This window comes from Girardinichthys multiradiatus, chromosome 24 (assembly GCF_021462225.1).
Source record: "Girardinichthys multiradiatus isolate DD_20200921_A chromosome 24, DD_fGirMul_XY1, whole genome shotgun sequence".
Lineage (NCBI taxonomy): Eukaryota > Metazoa > Chordata > Actinopteri > Cyprinodontiformes > Goodeidae > Girardinichthys > Girardinichthys multiradiatus.
In genome coordinates, this window is record NC_061816.1 from 4,292,992 (window position 1) to 4,312,196 (window position 19,205).

Below are 19,205 nucleotides of genomic sequence, written 5' to 3' on the forward strand. Positions count from 1 at the left end.
GCCACCATCAATTACTCACTGTCCACCTGCGTGATAAAGAAATCTGTCCTTATCGCTGATCTACCGCGCCTAAAATACCATTTACAGAGCTAGAATCCACAACCCCATCCATCTAAAGGGGGTTCAGGAGTCACCGCAGCTCCACTCCAGCTAACCCCTGTATTTCCAGCTTTGGATCCATGACTCCCAGTTTGAAGCACATGGGGTTATTTGTTTTAGTCTACCTCAGGATGGATGACCAGGAGACTTAATCCACTAAAGAACTTGGCAATGTACGTCATTACTGCAGAAAACTACGATGAAAGGATTTCTTTTAATTAGCAGGTCATGTATTAATATCTATACATTTATAAAACCACCAACCTTTGAATATAACTTGTTTAAATGTGATTTTTAATATAGAAACATTGTTATATTTTGATCTAAAACAGCTGTTTAAAGCGTTTTCCTCTCAAATCAGATGTGTTCTCCTTTCTTTTGATAAATATGGGACTGCTAAGCCTGTTTGGGTCTCAACCCCCCACTTATTGTGTCCTGGGACAGCCGCGGAGGTGCTAAGTACTTTCGGTCCTCCCCTGCGAACCAGCCAGACTCAGCAGAAAGACCTGGGAGGCAGAAAAGGAGGAACTGTGGGTCGGGGAGCGCTGCTCTCATCAATCTCCCTCTCCAACGACAAACTCACTCTCAGCAAGATGTATGTCAAGAGCCACCAAAGCCGGTTAATCAAATCATTAGCTGCAGCCTCCTCTGGCCTAGTTTACAGACACAGACGAAGAGGAGAGAAAACACACAGCAAGCGTCAGCCTAAAGCTGAACGGCACAGAAAACACAACTTCCTGTAAGATGTTCCCTACGAGAGCGACAGGCTTCACAACCCAACCCGGATAAAACCCAGACTCATTACCATTTATTTTACTGGTTTTAATCCAGTCAGACAAGCTGAAGCTTCGGTCCTCAGCTGCTTTCTCTGCTTACAATTATGAATTTATGCTGAAGATGTAAAGATCTAATCAAGGCAGGTTAATGTGCACAGAACATTTCAGCAGGAAGACAATTAAAACCAATTTACAAGATGAACACATGAAAAATATGCTGCTGTGGCATCAAGGAAGGGAAGTAAAGTTAAATTTCAGACTGAAACTAAATGGTCAACATTTATTTTTATCTACAACATTTTGGGAAAATACACAGAAATGCAAAAAAAATGCCAAAGCTAACTCGCTAGCTAGCATTTCTTCTCCAAAGTTATTCAATTAAATTCTAAAGTTATCAACATTTGCTTTATTTGAATATGTATAATGACTGAAATATGCAGCTTTAAATTAGAAAACAGTGGAGAGATAAATCTGCTCCAGTCGGACAGACCCGGCTTATGAGGAGGTGTGTAAACTTAATTAGCATTAAAAAGGTTTTCCTTTGTTAGCTTGGTTGCAGTTGGTTGTGTCAAAGCTGCAAAGAATGCATAGATAGAAACTAGTGAGGCCTTTAAAAGCCAATGTTCTAACCTTAATTTAAGGTTTTCTGGTTGATAATTTGGCTGCTGGGATAAAGGCAAACAGTTCATAAATGATGTTGCTGGTCCTGCTTATGAAAACTGCACAGCAGTAAATAATATTCAGCTTTGTTGAGGCAACTTTCCTTTCTGTCAGCCTGAGGAAAGTTTCTAATGGAAAACAGCGGCGGTGCCTTTAAGGATCACCTGTGTCTGAACACAGAAGGGTTCTTTTAAAAAGGCAATAACTCTAAATTTAACTAATCCAGAATAAACCAGATTTGAATCAATCCTCTGAACGCATATGTATAAAATCAGAGGCAAACCTTTATCCCTAATCCAGTGCAACTTCATTTCTCCACGGCCGACGTCTGCAGACTGACACATACATCAATAAAGTTTGGTGGATTCTTTGTCATTTTCCTGCTTTTCTCAATAATATTTTCCATCTAAATACCCTCAGTTATTGCCAATGGGCTTTAAATAATAAAGGTCCTGGGCATGGCGTAAATCAGCGCTCTGTGGTATGAACAGACAGATGCGAGCTGTCAGAGGAAATACAAGCGCTCATTTGAATCTATTAGCAGAGCAGCAGAGCCCTGCGCTGGGTCAGGGGAGGATAGAGGACTTCAGTGGGTAAAAAGCTGCTGCTGCTGGGGTTGATTTCCTGTTAAACCACACCGACCTCATGTCCAAACACCTCCACGCCTCAGAGTTGGCCAGGAACGATGAGCAAGACCAGGAGGAGGATCATTAGACTGGAGCAGATAGGAACGTCGGGAACACCTGAGTCCCTTCTAATTGACTGGGAGAGCTCCTATCCATGTTTTAAACAACTCTCACTTCAGCTTCATTATATGCACACCCCATTTCCATAGGCCTCTGGGAACAGGACCCGGCTGCCCGCGTAAAATAAATGACCGCTCCATGATGAATGGTTCTATTAGCAATCCAGATTGTTAAACTGTGATATAACAAACCGGAGAGGTGCACCGGGGCCCATTCATTTTCCCCCCTTCTGCACACATACGCTGCTGTAAATAGCTTGTTTTTATGTGTAAATAACATATTAAAACTCCGCATTAGCCATGTCCTTTGATGGGGAGGAAATTGTTCTAAATAAATAAAGCCGGACGGGAATATAAAACAGGGCGGGCTGTTATACAGCTGCTGTCGGGGCTCAGAGGTGGGCATGACTTAGGTGACATGAATCCTGCAGCCAACAGTAAACCAAACACAGACAATAAAAAGGCCTGCAGCAGCAGCAGTATATCACAGCTGGATACTTTTCCCTGGAATAAGCCTTCAGGTTCAAGGACCTCGTTTCGTCCGCCTCGCTCTCACCCTGCATATTGACTTATCAGGAGCTGGCAACTGGAATAATAATGCATATTACTGAGATAAGTAATTGCTTTGTCTCAACGCAGTGGCAGACGCTCCTGCTTTTAAACACAGAGGCTTCGCTGATATCTGATTGGCTGGGACGGAGCTCCTCGTTTATTTAAGATTAAAACACGAGGTGTTTACGTGGCGCTGATAGGGAGGAAGAGTTATGGAGAGACTCTTCATTTCAGCTGTTAGGAGATTAAAAAGCCAGCGGCTGATATGGGAAATGGAAATATGGCGTGGTGCAGTTATACTGCAGCTAAGTGAAGTTAGGCTGAGGGTTAAACATTGACTAAATGCAAGCGAAAATTTGCTCATATTTCAGATACAAACCTAAAAAGGTTCAACAAGTGGTGACAGTAGTGCAAGAGTTTGGTAAAGATGTAATAATCAAAACCTAATCTATAAATTCATGATCAGTTACTTTGAATCATTAAATTACCCATTTTCTGGTCTAAATAAATACACTGACAGCTTACCATAGATATCATGATGGAACCAAGAATTTACCAGATCTGTCTTTTAATGTTTTGAAATGACCTGATTATTACATGTAATTAACCACTTATTACAGATTTTTCATCAAGGTTGCTCTTTTCTACAATTCAACATGCATTTTCTACCCGTAACAAGAACAGTCGACCTTGTTTGTTTCTGAAAACTGTTTCTGCAAAAACAATTCAGGCTTCATTGCCCTCTTGAACACCAGAGCCTTGAGCCTCCCAACTGGGCCTAAGCCCAGAACCACAATAAACCATCCGGTCCTGAGAAACCCCGGCCAGATTTTTTCTGCCTGAACCATAAAGGGGTCCTGGATCTCATACTTTTGATGTCTCCTATGATGGAGCAGAACATGGACGGCCTGGCTCTGATCCTTAATAAAAATGACCCAAATTTTTGTCCAAGCAGTACCTCCTCAGTGTCAGGATGCGTTAAAAGCTGTTTGGACTCATAGCTTCTTTCTCTTCTATTAATGTAACAGTTAACATGCTTATGAGTTCAGACGACAGCAGCTAACCAGCCAGAACATCTGGAAACAGAACCCAGTCAGACCCAATCAGACTGCTCGGTCTGACCACCGAGGCTCTCCGGGAATTATTATCCGATGCCGAGGAAGAGTTGGGCTTTGTTCAAATATTGAAGAGGACCGTGTTAAGAATTGGAGCAACACGAGCGCCAACTCCACATGTAAAGAAGTGTCCTACATTGATGTTCTCATATGAACAATTAATGTTGGGTTCTTCATCGTGGCAGGCCACCAAGTTCTTCATTAAAGAGCAGGACTGCCACTGAACCACTGGCTCTATTTACATTTCAAACGTGGCCTGTCACTCTGCATCCGTGTCAGCAGTCTTTACCGCCGTGTCGTCCGCTGCAGCAGCCTTTTCTTTCTTCGCTTTCCAGTAATTCTTTTATACTCAGGAGATAAGAACAAGGTCTTTTAACCTCATTAAACCCAGCTTTCATCACACGCTCTCTGACATGTTTGAAACATGCATCCCCCTCCCATGTCACCCTCGCTTCCACTTTATATAAGGGTATAACTTTATCATCGTCCCCGAAGGGAAACATGAGGAACACGAACAGAACCGCTCTGCAACACCAGTGGAGAAAGCTCCAGGAAAAACATCAGCACAAATCTCAGTTAAAAGCAGTCACAGACAGCTGCTTTTTAAATTTATCTGAACAACGGGAGGTTTTCCATCTGTTGATCCTTGATTTAGGACCTGAATCTCCTTCCAGATGGTAGGAGCTACCATCCATCGTTGGTGTTCAGGATGTCCAATAAGAAGGAGATAGAATGTGGTCCAGAGGAGGAAAAGGCCTCATAGACCCAGAACCGTTCACCCAGACAGGTGGGACATGTTAACTCGTCCCGCATCATGTTCTTCATGCAGCGGGCCAAGGTCTGGGTCTGGACAGCGCCTCTTCAGAACTCCTGAACCCAAAGTCGATCCTGACAAAGAGCATTTTATATCTTAACTGTGGAGCTAAATTGGGGCCATAAAGTTTGTTCAAACAAAAAAAATGTAAACCTAAAAAATAAAAGTTTGTACAAAAGAAAAATATTTTAACCTGAAAAATTATTTTGAACCTCCCCCAAAAAAATTTTAAAACTGAAAAAAAAGTTTTGCCACTGAAAAAAAAACAGATGTGAAACTGGAAAAATAAAAGTTCAAAACTACTTTTCAGATTCAAGTTTTTTTTTCGAACTTGCATATTTTTTTTTGGCTTCAAACTTCTGGCCCTGTTTTGACGTGGGGGCGGGACCTCAGATCACGGGGGTGAGGAATCATGACTGACAGCTCAACACAGCGGCTGAACAACATATTCCCAGCTGTTGCATTCAGGGACCGTGGGAACAGGAAATATCTGTAATACATCAGCAATATTCTATATATATATGTGTTTGGTTTTGAAAGATAACATGCTTCACCGATAGAAGCAGCTTATGTGAATACATCTCAGAGGAGAAAATATGATCTTGACAGATTTGCACAGCATTTTAAGTCCATGTTGGAGATTTCACATGCTCTCAACATAAAGCAAAAGAGCCGCCAGACTAAGCGACGGTATGAAACCTGATGCAAAACGAGCCGGTATTTTCCGAATATCCTTGCATAATTAAGCCTGGACTTGTTCTCACATGAACTGGACTCGGGTTTCGGTTTCTGGTGCATTTTTGATTAAAACGTGTTTGGTCTCCATGTAGTGAAGTGACTCACAGCCAGGGGCAAACTGGCATACGGGGCAACTGGGGAAATTCCCGGTGGACCGCTGGCTTAGTGGAACAGTGGTTCACTTTATATATATATATATATAGTTTTTAATAAGTGCCACTGTTTGTTTTAGTAGCCCGGGCTTTTTTTTCTGATCTCCGCTCTTCATTGTCAGCTCAGCTGGCCGCCCTGCAGCGCATGTTCATGTGTTACAGATCAGCTGTTTGCCAGCGCGCAGCAGAGCTGATCTGCCTGACTGGAGCAGAGGAGAGGTGTGTCCGAGCTACCGTACCCTGTTGGCGGTCAGACCTCTCGGAGTTTCTCCGATCCTTGGTCCCCAGAAGCGATCACACTCTATCTAAAGACTCTTAAATGAAAGAATCTCATTCAGTTTCTAACTTTCAGCTCCTTTAATCTAAATTAGGCAGAGGAATGATTACAGAGATCAGCGCCGAGGCTCGTCTCGGATCGTCGCGTCTGTGAAAGGATGACGAAGATCCTCGATAGAAGGTCACATGTAGTTTTATATCTGGCACTGCGATGCAATGGATGTTCCCTCCCTCAGTGATAATCTGTAGACTATGTGTCACCATTGTGGTGTCTATCTGGTACGTTGTGTAGTAGTGGGTGTCCATCCTTAATCTAAGTGTGCTGCTGCATTCTAATCAAACCAGTTACAGCCTGCTCCACCATTAAACCCAGTGCCCCAGCCACAGGTCATTCATGACAAATCTTGGGCCATTTATCCTTGTAATGTGTGTCGATGAGCATTCTTTGTTAGGGCTTGCGAGATAGAACCCCAGCATGCAGACGAGCGGGCAGCGTGATGGCAAGTGAAAAACAATTTAATAAAAAACAAAAACTCACTCTCAGAAGAGGCAAGAACAAAACAATAAACCGACAGGCTTGGCATGATCCACAAAACAAGACATGATTTGGCAACAAGACATGATTTGAGAAATGTTTCTGCGATGTGTAAACAGAACAGGTGTGTATAAATGGAGTGTCAACCAGGTGAAGCAAGACAAATAAAAAAGGTGCAGGTGAACCGAATAAAGTTGATTAACAGAGAACACAACGTGACGGGAGCAAAACATGGCTTGAACAGAACGCAAATCCAAGGAAACAAACTAATTGAACTATAACTAGAAAAACATGAAACAAAAACATAAACAGGAAAATAATAAACAGAAGCATGATTCAAAACTTGAGCTGTGAAGAACATATAAAGAAAAAACCAAAAACCAAACAACCCCAAATCATAACATTCTTGTCCTATTCTAACAAAAAGGAAACATTAGAATTTATGCTTTATATCAGTATGGTATAAATGGGAAAAACTGCTATGAGTCATATAAATAAAGGTTATCCTTAACAGGTTGATATGGCATAGTTTAGGGCACAATGGTCCAGAAAAATATCAGCGCCCCAGAAACTGTCGCTCGCCTCTTCCGTACTTGATGTCGCGTTCGCCCTGCGTCTGTGCAGGGCGGTGGGCTGGTGGTTCAGCTCGTGGACCGGTGGTTTACGGGCTGAAGACTGGCCCACGAGCTGGATCACCGGACCAGCGCCCTGCGTCTGTGAAAGGCGGTTATTAAAAACGAAACATTCACAAAATAAGAAATGCCTAAGCCAGCGGTCCACCGGGGATTTCCTCGGTTGCCCCGTATGCCAGTTTGCCCCTGGCTGTGAGTCACTTCACTACATGGAGACCAAACACGTTTTAATCAAAAATGCACCAGAAACCGAAACCCGAGTCCAGTCCATGTGAGAACAAGTCCAGGCTTAATTATGCAAGGATATTCGGAAAATACCGGCTCGTTTTGCATCTGGTTTCATTCCTGCCGCTTAGTCTGGCAGTTATTTTGCTTTATGTTGAGAGCATGTGAAATCTCCAACATGGACTTAAAATGCTGTGCAAATCTGTCAAGATCATATTTTCTCCTCTGAGATGCGCGTCGTGTATTCACGTAAGCTGCTTCTATCGGTGAAGCATGTTATCTTTCAAAACTAATCACATATATATAGAATATTGATGATTTATTACAGATAATTCCAGTTCCCACGGTCCCTGAATGCAACAGCTGGGAATATGTTGTCAGTCATGATTCCGCACACCCGTGATCTGAGGCCCCGCCCCCCACGCCAAAACAGGGCCAAAAGTTTGAAGCCGAAACAAAAATATGCAAGTTCGAAAAAAAAAAACTTGAATTTGAAAAGTAGTTTTGAACTTTTATTTTTCCAGTTTCACATCTGTTTTTTTTTTTTTTTTCAGTTTTCACATTTTTTTGGGGGGAGGTTCAAAATAATTTTTCAGGTTCAAATGTTGTTTTTTTTTAACAAACTTTTTTTTTCAGGTTTAAAGTTTTTTCTTTTGAACAAATTTTTATTTTTCATGTTCAAATTTTTTTCGTTTGAACAAACTTTATGGCCCCAATTTAGCTCCATATAAACCTAGATGGTCCTAAACTTCATTCACCCAGACTAGACATCTCCATAGTCCAACAATTCCTTAAAAATGTTCCTGGAGAGAAATTTAGAGAATTAAATATTATCTTTAAAGCCAATTATGGCAAAGAAAAATGTTTTCATTGAATTCTGTATTTATGACAAAACAAAATTTTTTTGTTTCATAATTGATACATTTGGCTTTGACACACACTTAATTATACCTAACAACTTTTTTCTCATGCGTTTTTACTGCAAATGTGTTAAATATACTTAACAACATATTTAGTTTAGAGGAAATAGTTTCAGAAATGCTTGTCATATATGATGCAGCGTTCCCATTTTAAAGTCTGACTCAGGGAATAATTGTTTGGAGAATCCAGGTTTATAAAAAGTTAAATGTTTATTAGATTCTCCTTAAAAAAAAAAAAACATGTTTGAAAACTGGCCTGTTATCATAATTAATTGATCCATCTATTCCATCTACTCTCGTGTATTTCACTGTTTTAGAGTAAATGTGTGAATTACAACATATTTAGTAACGCATCAGTTCTCAAAATGATACATTTAGCATAATTCAGTTTACATCTTTCCAGAAATCATTGTTTGGAAAATTAGTTTCTAATATGCTTTTAACAAAATAACAGAAAATGTTGAAACATTGCCTGGTTTCCTCAGATGATCTCAATATTATAATTTATGCATCAGGTCTTTGAGGTCATGTGATTATAATAACCAGAAGGCACAAAGGAAACACTATATTTGGTCCACATTTATTAATATTACATCCACAATAAAATAAACCGATGGAAACGGCTAAGTCCCATAAAATGTGGAGTTTTTATGGCGTCTTTAAAAGAAAAGAATGATTTAATCTATTTATTTAAATTTCAAATGAGGGAGAAAATTTCTCCAAACCAAACTGACTCAATGTGAAAAAGTATTTACCCCCTAAACCCAATAACTCCCTCTGCAGCAGCAGCTGCCTTTAAGTGTTGATGATAACTGGAACTGCGTCTTTAACATCCCTGTGGAGGAACTCTGACCCGCTCTGCTTTGCTGAATTGCTTTAATGCAGACTCATTGGAGGGTTTTCCAGTAGGATTGGCTTCTTGAAGGTCATGACCTGTCAGGACCTTTCAGATTTAGGTTCTGGCTCAAAGTTATTTTTCTTTAGATATGGGCATGGTATGTTGTTTCTTGAGATCTTTTGACCTACTTCGTGTTGTCAGACAGGTTCTAGTTAGGTGATTTCTTGGCTCTACAGGTCAGACGGTAATCAGGCCTGGGTGTGGATAGTGAAAAATGTGATTAGTCAAAGTTAGGTCATGATTTAGGATGATTATTAAAGGTTCAGGTTGGTTTGGAAGGTTTTGCTCTCTAGTTAAGTTCCTTCAGCGTTCTTTCTGTACTCAGGTTGTCTTTGTCTGATAATAATTTTAGTTTGAGCTGAAACATTTCCTCCCTCTGCTTTGCATTTAACCGCCAGTCATTTCTGCATAGAGAAATAAGCAGATAAACCAATTGGTCATGACTAAAAACCATGGAAATTTTGAAGACTATCACTTAAAAATGCTGCTGTTACCTAAAATCTTTTCCTTTATAATAAAACTTGACAGAAAAGTTGTGCTAAACTCTGCTAATTCTTTGTAATCTGGCTCTGTGCCTCGTTTTGGGCTCCGTTTCCAGCTTTGTCTCCTCTTTATCAATTAATGAGCGTTTCTTTGTAATGGCAGGCCACCAAGTCCTCCATGAATGAGTAAAAATGTCACTAAATCACACGTTTAATTTGCATGTCAAAGGGGCCCATCAGCTTGCATCTCTGTCAGTTTTTGAAGCTCCGTGTCGTCCTCTGCTCCATCAGCCCCAGACACTTTTGAATATTTTTTCTTCTTTATACTCTGGAGGTAAGAACAAGGTCTTTCAGCCTCATTATGCCCAGCTTTCATCACACGCTCGCTGACATCTTTTAAACATGTATTCTCTCTTTCCGCAAGCCAATGAGGATCACTGCTACTCTTCATTTAGTTCAACAACACAGAACCTCACCTACTCCGACCCCCCAGCTCTCCTGTCACACCGTGTTTCTGCTCGACCCCGTTTACTCGCTCCAATGATGCCACAGTCCTCGCCTGTACACACCCAGCCTTCATACTGTGGCCATCTGCATTCATGATTTTTCATGGGTCTCACTCTATTAAGATTCCTGTCAGACATCTATAGTAAGTCACCTCTGACTGCTGAGGTTACCTCATCAGACCCGAGGAGAGCCGGAGAACTAGCTCCCAAGATGGAACTTCTTCTTTGAAATGTATATTTTATCGGTCCTGCTCGCTCCCCCTTTAGCCCCCTGGCTGAGCACTTGTGAGACTTCGGTTCATCCTCAAACAAATCATGCCTGACAGACAACCGGACAGCGAGCTCCGATCCAGCTGTGGCTCTGCAGAAACTTTCATGCAGCACGTTACCTCTGGTCTCCGAGGTTGAGGGTTTCTTTGGGAGGTCGCTGAAACTGCTGCAGTCCATTTTGTCCTTTTTGTCCGCGGCTCTTGGTGACGAGGTGTCCATGGCTGATTGAGGTCGCTGTGAGAGAAGGGGAACATAAAACAGGCTGTTAAAGACAAGCACTCTCAGGGTTTCATTGGGTTGAGATGAGGACGCTCTTCAGACAAACTTAGGAAGTACTTGGATGCTAAAAAGCAGTCTTGAAAAGGACTTGATGGCAGCCCTGAGTGTGATCTCACTGAGGGGGTCACCAATTATACTATGACTTGTTTTCCTCTCCTTATGAGTCTGGATAACTTTAAAGGATTCAAACAGCTACCGGTCAAAACCTTTTAATGGTAAAGGTCTTTTTTATGTGTTGCCACCTGTATGGAGCAATGTGGGGCTGCCCCTTCCCAACCTGTTACTGTGAACTGCTAGTCAGCTGGCTAAAAGAAGGTTAAGGCGGCCACCCGTCACTCATGGAAGGCCAGATCTCACCAAGGCGCACCTCCTTTAAACATATTGGCAGCTTTTGGCCAGTGAATAAGATTCACAAACAGGAGAACATGCACCTCAGGTTCAATCTTCAGAATAGTGTTAGAAGAATAACTAGATTTTCTTTTCCTGCAGCTACAGCTCCGTTTAAATGTGACTTTAAATGGAGCTGTAGCTGTATTTATTCTCAGGTCTCAGGCTGGGAAGATCTCAAAATGTCATCTTGTCAGTTTCTTGGATAAAATTTCTCGGTATTTCTTGCTTGGTGAATCTATAGAACGATCTGCCTGCAGTCGTCGGATTTAAAACATTTTGGGTTCTAAATCCGCATAAAGCTTTGGTAAAAATTGCAAGATTAATATCATAAAGAAACTGTGAATAAATCTTTGTTTTCATCCAAACAGAACCAATTTTCCCACAGACAGCTGGTCGACATGTGTAGCATCGTTCATCAGAACCTTTAACCCATGCTCTGTTGTATTCACATAAACCGTGAGCTGCAGCGTGAAGCCTGAAGCCTCCATGTAAATCATGGAGGCTCCATGCGACTGGCGCACAGCCTGCTGGCACTTCTTCATTCTCCAGGAATCTGAGAGATTATCTTGGAGGGCTGAGCAAACATGTCAGAGGGTTTGCTAATAAACCACAACCTTGTTGTGCAGTTTGCTCTCTTCCTGCAAGCTCCCGCCTCTCACAGCTCAATCTGCTTTCTGGCAGTGGGAGGACCCGGGGGGGTCGGCGCAGGGGGCTTCTGGGGGTTAAAGGGGATGGAGGATGAGGAGGCGGGGGTCCTAGCTGCATGTCATCAAAGTTTATTTGGCTGTTGACCTTTCCACAGTGCTATTCAGAGAGGTTTTAGGGTCTGAACAGTTAGAACAATACTACTCTATCTTCAAAGCTGGGATAGAAATGAAGACCCTTCAACCAGTTTGCCTCTTTAAAGATCTCTAAGGTCTTTTCTAAAACTGGCTTAACAAAGCAAGAATCTTTCTTCAGACCAAATACTCTTAACCATTTCTTACTGGTTTACCTGAAAAAGCATCTAGACAACAACCAGTTTACGGCTTTTATGTCTTATTTTAGTTTGGAAGTGATTGCAGGTATTTATTTCTATCTTCACATTACAGTGTGATGAAAAGGTTTCTGTCCCCAGATCTCATAAAGCCACACATCATGCCCCGATCTAAAGACATTCAAGAACAGATGAGAAACAAAGTCAGTGACATCTATCAGCCTATTTCTAAGGCTTTGAGAATCATAGAGAACCACAGAGAACCAGTTTCCATACATGGAGAAACATGGAAGAGTGGAGAACTTTCCCAGCAGTGGGCAACCTACTAAAATTACTCCTGAAGAACATTGATTATTCAACCAGGAGGTCACAGAAGATCCCAGAACAACATCCAAAGCTCTGCAGGCCTCACTGCCTCATTTAAGGTCAGAGGTCATGATTCAACAATAAGAAAGAGAAACTGGGAAAAAAGGCAGAACCACTGCTGACCTAAAGGAACATGAACACCAGTCTCACATTTACCAGAAAATATCTCGATATTCCAAGACTTCTGGGAAAATTCTGTGGACTGCCGAGACAAAGGTGGACCTTTCCATCTGGAGGAAAACTAACAGAACATTTCAGAACCAGAACATCATACCTACAGTCAAACATGGTGGTGGCAGTGTGATGGTCTGGGGCTTCAGGACCTGGACTACCTGCTGAATTGATGGAAGCATGAATTCTGCTCTCTACAAGAAAACTATTGCTTATGCAGCAGGACAATGATCCAAAGTTCTGCCTCTGAGAACCAGCCCTAAACGCTGGTTTTGGAGGGGCCTAGTCAAAGTTGAGACCTAAATTAGGTTGAGATCCTGTGACACCACCTCAAACAGGCCATCCACGCTGGAAAACCCTCCAGTATCGCTGGAGAATTAGAACAACTCTACAAAGCAGGGGAGTCTTTTCAGCTACTCCATTATGCAGGGGTCGCCACAGCTGGATGCCCTTCTGACCCGACCAGGAATCAAACCCACGTCCTCACCTAACCCGCAACACCATGAAGTGGACTCAACTTTACAAAGCAGAGAAGGTTGAATTCCTCCATACTACCCAGTGGTAGTTGATGCTGCCAAGAGTGGCACAACTGGTTAGCTTCAGGCGTTTTTCCAGTACAGTCGACCCCCAGAGAACATCGGGGTCCGTCCAGATTTTGGGGTTTTGATGAAATGAAAGCTTCAGTCGCTACACAACCCAACAGTTGAGCAGCTGCAGGTTGCAAGCTTTGATGAACTCCCAGTTCATTGAGTTGGTGAATGACTGGAACCCAGTTTTACTGCCTCAGTAGCAGAGAGTATCTGACTGACAGCTCTGTCTGGAGTTGTCTTTATTGCTGTGGATGAATCAGTGTAACAGGTGTGAGAGGACGGCTCTGCAGCCTCATGGGAAGCCCTTCACCACACACAGACACACATTCAAAAGCTGCTTTAGTTGAGGTGATATACGAGACACATAATGGGAGTCTTTCACGCCTGCAGTCCTCTGATCTGTCCTCACAAATCAATATTAGTCAGGCTGAACATTTGTTGCTCACATATTTAGCAGAACGGTGGCACCGCAGCCTAAAGGAACAGCTGAGTTTACAAAGACTTGTTTTCCTAAAGCTATGGCATGTTGTTGGTCTAGTTTACCAGAAGCTAAACGTTGTATACACTCCTCCTCAGATCCACCAATGTTCCCTGTTTTAAAACAATGCTGTCAGAAGACCAGCAGCACAAAGGGATCGATGGTTTCAGGCTTCTGGGAAGGATGAGCCACTCAAGCTGGGAATGTTCTTATTGCTGTGGAAAACCAGCGGGATTCATCCGAAGCCCTGGAGTTTGTGGAAAAACTGAGGAGGCTGTGGACACATAGACTGACTCTAGAAACATCCACAAGCTCACTTGTAGGAGTTTCTGACTAGGAGGTTAGCAAGTCAATAGTTGACTGAGCGGCGTAATTAAGCACGGCCTCCTGCTGTCAACTGCAGGCTCCTTTCACAAAGACACACAGTGATTTATTTACGGTAAGTAACAAATGACAAAGAGAGTCCTACAATGAGCTTATTTAGGGAATAACAACTCCACAGGGACCCCCTCCGCTGGCTTAGGCATTTGATCTGTCCATGGTCACTTCTTCTCTTCTGATCCCTTTCAGAGGAACTCTCACCTGTTCATTAACATTTATATGAATGTGTTTCACTACATGATTAACTCTAAAGTAGTTCTCTACGTCATCAAAATGGTCCAAATGCATCCAGTTTACTTCCTTTTGTTGTAGAATAGTTGTTCCTGTGTTGAAATGATGAGGCAAACAGCTTATTAAATTCATTTTAGCCTGTTCTTCCTTCTGTGATGAACAGCTTGTGAATTCATGTCAGGTTAGCTTTAACTGTCTTCAGTTAAAGCCCCAAATGTTTCTCTGCAATATCTTGCAAAAACCTTTGTAATACTTGAAGGTAAATCGTTCATCACTCAAAGATTTTCACTGTTCCTGAGGTCAAATACTTGTAGATGGTGCCAGTTGTCCCAATAAGAAGAATTAAGCAACCAAACATTGATATAACTCCAAGTTTGACGGTTTTTCAATGCCTTAGGCGCTGTGTAGGCATGCCCAACTTGTTATAAACAGTAAAAAAAAAGTATGTCATGTTGAAAAAAAACCAGCAAACACTCGGTGACAGTAAGAATATGTATTACAGCGATGAAAACGAACAAACTCCAGAAACCAGACATGCTGGAGTGGGGCGGTCTTCCCCGCGTCAGGAAAGCAAATGCCTGCTTCTCAGGAGTACACGACTACACTTTGGCTCATCACCAAGTAACCAGCAGCCAGTGTCTCCCTGAATTTTTAGAGCAGCTCTTGTCAAGCAAACAAATGACTCTGTCTAAACCCGAAAGGTCACTGCATAGCCGAGTAAAAACACAGAGCACGCAGTCAATTCCTCGGTGCGGCACCCCTTACCAAGGACCACTTGCTGGAATTTATGGCTGGGGCCTCGCACCTATTCTCCTTTTGAATAATAGCTGTGGTGTAAAAGAAGCCCGGGTCGGTGGCAACTCTAAAATAGAACGCAGCTTCAAGCGGAGACGGGGTTGTTTATGGTATGAGCCAAGAAAGCACAAATAGAGGCAGTGACATCTGAATTTATACCAACTAGTTCCTCTAAACTTCAAGAGAAGCAAATGAGAACCAAAGTCCCTGATGAATAAGCTAAAAACAGAACACAGGGGAAACAGGCAAGTATTCCCAGGAGAACATGAACCAGCCTCGTGTTTTTGTAGATGGTTTCAACACTTTCAGCACCCCGATGAAGACGAGGCAGAAAGGCTGAGTGATTTTCCTCAGAGGAATGAGCCTGGATGTTCAATATCCTGTAGCTGATCTCCTCCTGGCCTCGGCAACTGCAAACAGATGTGGCGGCTGAGTTCAGAGGGAAACCGGCTCCCCTCCTGACCCGTCTGGGGTTAAATGAAGGAGTGCCTCCCACCTGTGTGCCTCAGCAGACCTTGACCTCTCTTTGAGGTAGCTTAGAGCTTCCTGCGTGGCTGCAGGAAGGAATTCCAGGGATTCCTTCGTCATTAGTAGGGACTTCTTCATGTGAGAAGAAACACCCACCCTTTATTTAACTAATTCAGGCGCCATAACTCCACTCTACCTCAAGCTAAATTCATTCATTTATCCAGCTGGAAATACAAACTCCCCTGTCCTCTGCTCTGCTCAGTCAGCCCTCAACAGAAGCTGAAGTCCTTTGGTTTTCTGGACTCTCCTCCGCAGCCTCCATGGATTGACCGCCGTGCTGAGGGAGTGTTGTGGTCCGGCAGCTGCTTTGTTAACCCTCAGCCAAATGGTCCAGCAGCAGAACACCCTCTCACTGTTTTACAGCCTCAGTTTGGACTGATCACTTCCTCTGCACCCTCGTCCAGACGGACCCTGGTAGCTTCAACAATAGATCTTCTACATCGAGCAAACGGTTGTGGATCTAAGTAGCATCTTGCAGTAAAAGTGTAATCATTTTCTGATGCTTTAGCTTTTTCAGGAAGAGTTTTGATAAACCAGATGAATGTTGATCTGAAGATGTTCTACCAGGATGAGGATGCAGAAGACGTCCAGCAGATTGTAAACCAGTATACCCAGCAGGGGTGGATTAAATGCTTTCCTTCAATGGGTCTTATCATACCATGTATGTCTTCATACCCACCTTGGGGTCTTTTTGCAATCTCATATGTAAGTAACCCCTGAGGTTTCTTCATACTATGGGTCTCTTGGTTCCATCTATGGTTCTCTTCAGACCCACCAGCCATGGGTCTCTACAACCTTCGGGTCTCGTGTTTTTGTACCCAACCTTTCATTGGTTTCTTGGTTCCTTCTCTCCATCTTGTGTGCAGCGGGGAGCAGCAGCCAAGTAACTCCAGGTTGGTTCCATCAGTAAAGTAGGTTCTACAGTTTCATCAACCATGTTGGCTTGGTTTTCTGTTCACTTCACTGAATATTAATCTGACTACATCAGTGCTGCAAACTGCAGTCAGAGGAAAAAGTCTGATTCATATTTGACTTATTTAATAACAACAAATCTGTCCCTGCATTGAAATGATAATAAGGATCGAACACGTCCAGATTAAACTTTGTTTGGAAGGATTTACTCTGGATGAAAAATGTTTTTTAGTTTTAAAGTCAGGAACATTTTTATGTTTTAGCTCAGTTTTCTGAATAAACACGTTGCTCAGTCAGATTTTATCATGTTAAATTAATGTAGGGCAGCATTAAAATGGCCGCTGCATCACAGAGATTTCATTTCCACTCCTGGGTTTCCTAAAATCCGTAGAATGGGAATAATTTCCATGAGAGGACAGCAGCACCAATCTCACCTGAAAATAACAGCTAATGACATAAAACGAGAGCCGAGGTCCCCTCACTGGCTCCAGGAGCCGCCACAAGACTTCTGAAGTGTGTCCACTCCCTTCCTGAAGGAGAGGGAAAGGACTGGACCTGCGGGGGATCTGATGAATCCCCTCAGACTTTTCTTTTTGACCGACCCGAGGACGGATTGGCGGCGGCGGCGCTGTGAGATCAGTTGTTTTCCTGACGTGTCAGAGTGTGGCGGCAGGCGGCGCTCCTCGCAGCATGGGGCCTCCTCCAGACCCCCACCTTTGTGGAGCGGCTGTTGGGCCTGACGGTGGTGATCCTGACGTCCCTTCAGGAGTTAATTACCAGCCCCATCAAAGCTGATCCCAACACAGCACAGAGGAGGAACTACAGTCCCCCAGTGGGCCCCCGGCGGCCCCCCAACCTTTGGTTTCTCCTGTCTGTGGGTCTGCAGAGGGTTTCACTGAACTCAGATCTGTTTTCATCATGTGTAATTGCTGCTGCCTGATGGTGGATCTTCAAGAAGATTTGCTGGAGACAGATCTTCAGAGTGACACCAGAAATAAATGTTTATACAGCCCAGTGTGTGTGTGTGTGTGTGTGTGTGTGTGCGCGCGCAGGGCGGAGTGTACATTTGACATTATTTAACAACTGCAGCGCTGCTCCATGTCTCCTTATTCCTGTCAGAAGGATCAGAAGGTGGAGTTGTTGGATTCCTTCTGGAGCTGAGCGCGGAGAACAAACACTGTAATCCCGTCACAGAAAGCCGCGGCGGCCGGAGTTCAAACACAACACAGGAAGTGTGAGCAGACGGCCGGCGGCTGGGTCTGCCTGGACGCATGATGGCGTTCAGCTGTTCTGTCCGGGACCAGAGAAACGTCTCTAACCATTCAGGGTATCCAGTTGGAATAGATCCCAGACAATAACACCAGCTCATCAGAGAAGATGGAGATAAAAGATCAAGTTTGGGACATTTTCTCATGTCGAGCTGTAAAAAATAGACCCTTTGTTTAAATCTTGATTAAATTACTATTTGTTTTACTAGACTGTGGACTCCCTGTTCTGGGAAAGATTTTTACTAAAGCAACTGTAACAAAAACCAGCAACCAGTAGATCCAGGTCGGCAGAAATAACTACAAGAAATGTTAAAAATATTTATTACAATCATCTATAATAGATCAGTTTTGACCAGACAAATGAAGTAAAACTGTATTCTCTGTGATTTGGCCTCATATTCATGCTGCAGATATTTTTATAGTCAGAGCTTCGAGGTTTTTAGCTGTCCAACACATTTCTGACAACATGCATGAAGACTGGTTAGTGGAAGCTCTGCAGAAAGACCTTCAGCCTGACGGCAGAGGAACCAAATTAGTTTTTTCTACCAGTTTAATTTGCATTAATAACTAGAATTATTTCCTGATGTTCTAGATAAAGCCTGAATGCACTGAGGGTTCCACCGTTTAAGCACTTCCAGCTGCAGAGCTTCAAGCTGAGGAAACCCTGAAAAGATCTCCACCGGTTTCCTGCTGCTGACTGCATCCTCTGCACAGATCTGACCGCAGCGTTCAGCAGGAAAACCAGCGGCTTCCACCGAGAAAAGACATTTCACAACTGGAAACCACCAGATGATCCCAGTTCACATCACATCTGATTCCCCCTGGGAGCTGATTGGTTCAGGAAGCAGGAATGAGGAAGATTTTAGATGTAGAGCAGCTTTAACGGGAATGAAATCAGGACTGATGGACCTTAACTTCAAATTTAATCAGTTTGTTTTGTTAATGTTTAAGCAGCTTTGGGGCCTTTTCTCACTGAAAAGCCCACATGCACCAGCGGCCCCGGGGCCACACTGAGCTGTAATTGCTGTGGACTTGTTGTTTTGAGGGATAAGAGACTTTTGAGTCCTCACAGCGGGGTGTTTTACTCACTTCCAATTCCCATTTATCGCCTGCATGCCTTTCTTTCTTTCTTTCTTTCTTCCCTCCGTCGGATCCGTCGTTTCCCGACTTTTTTTTTCTTTCTTTCTCTCATTAAACTCTCCACAGATTTCCCAGAAATTCCCGCCAGGATGTGTGAAAGTGACAGGCGCTCGGGGGCAGGATGAAAGTGACATCCCCATCCCAGGTTTGGGAATGTCATCGTGAATAATGTGAAGGGCCCCCATTATTTCATTCCTCCTCCTCCTCCTCCTCCTTTCTGCTCCCTGACTGCTGGAACTCTTCATCCTACACAAAAGCAAACGCACTAAACTTTTCTTCTGATGCAAATGAACGCAGCGGCCATT

At 43.1% G+C, this 19,205-nt stretch overlaps 2 protein-coding genes and 1 pseudogene across 2 annotated transcripts in view; 2 read left to right on the plus strand and 1 right to left on the minus strand.

Moving 5' to 3' along the window:
* Window positions 1-19,205, plus strand: part of LOC124861450 — a 700,723-nt pseudogene that overhangs the window by 382,257 nt on the left and 299,261 nt on the right.
* LOC124861512 (protein NLRC3-like) overlaps window positions 1-19,205 on the plus strand; it is a 737,509-nt gene that overhangs the window by 263,985 nt on the left and 454,319 nt on the right. The gene's annotated exons all lie outside the window — the stretch shown is intronic.
* Window positions 1-19,205, minus strand: part of LOC124861393 (zinc finger protein GLI2-like) — a 65,007-nt gene that overhangs the window by 44,977 nt on the left and 825 nt on the right. Inside the window, exon 2 of the mRNA XM_047355120.1 lies at window positions 10,515-10,629. Coding sequence (XP_047211076.1) covers window positions 10,515-10,614 — 100 coding nt within the window. The 5' untranslated portion in view covers window positions 10,615-10,629. The remainder of the gene's footprint in view (window positions 1-10,514; window positions 10,630-19,205) is intronic.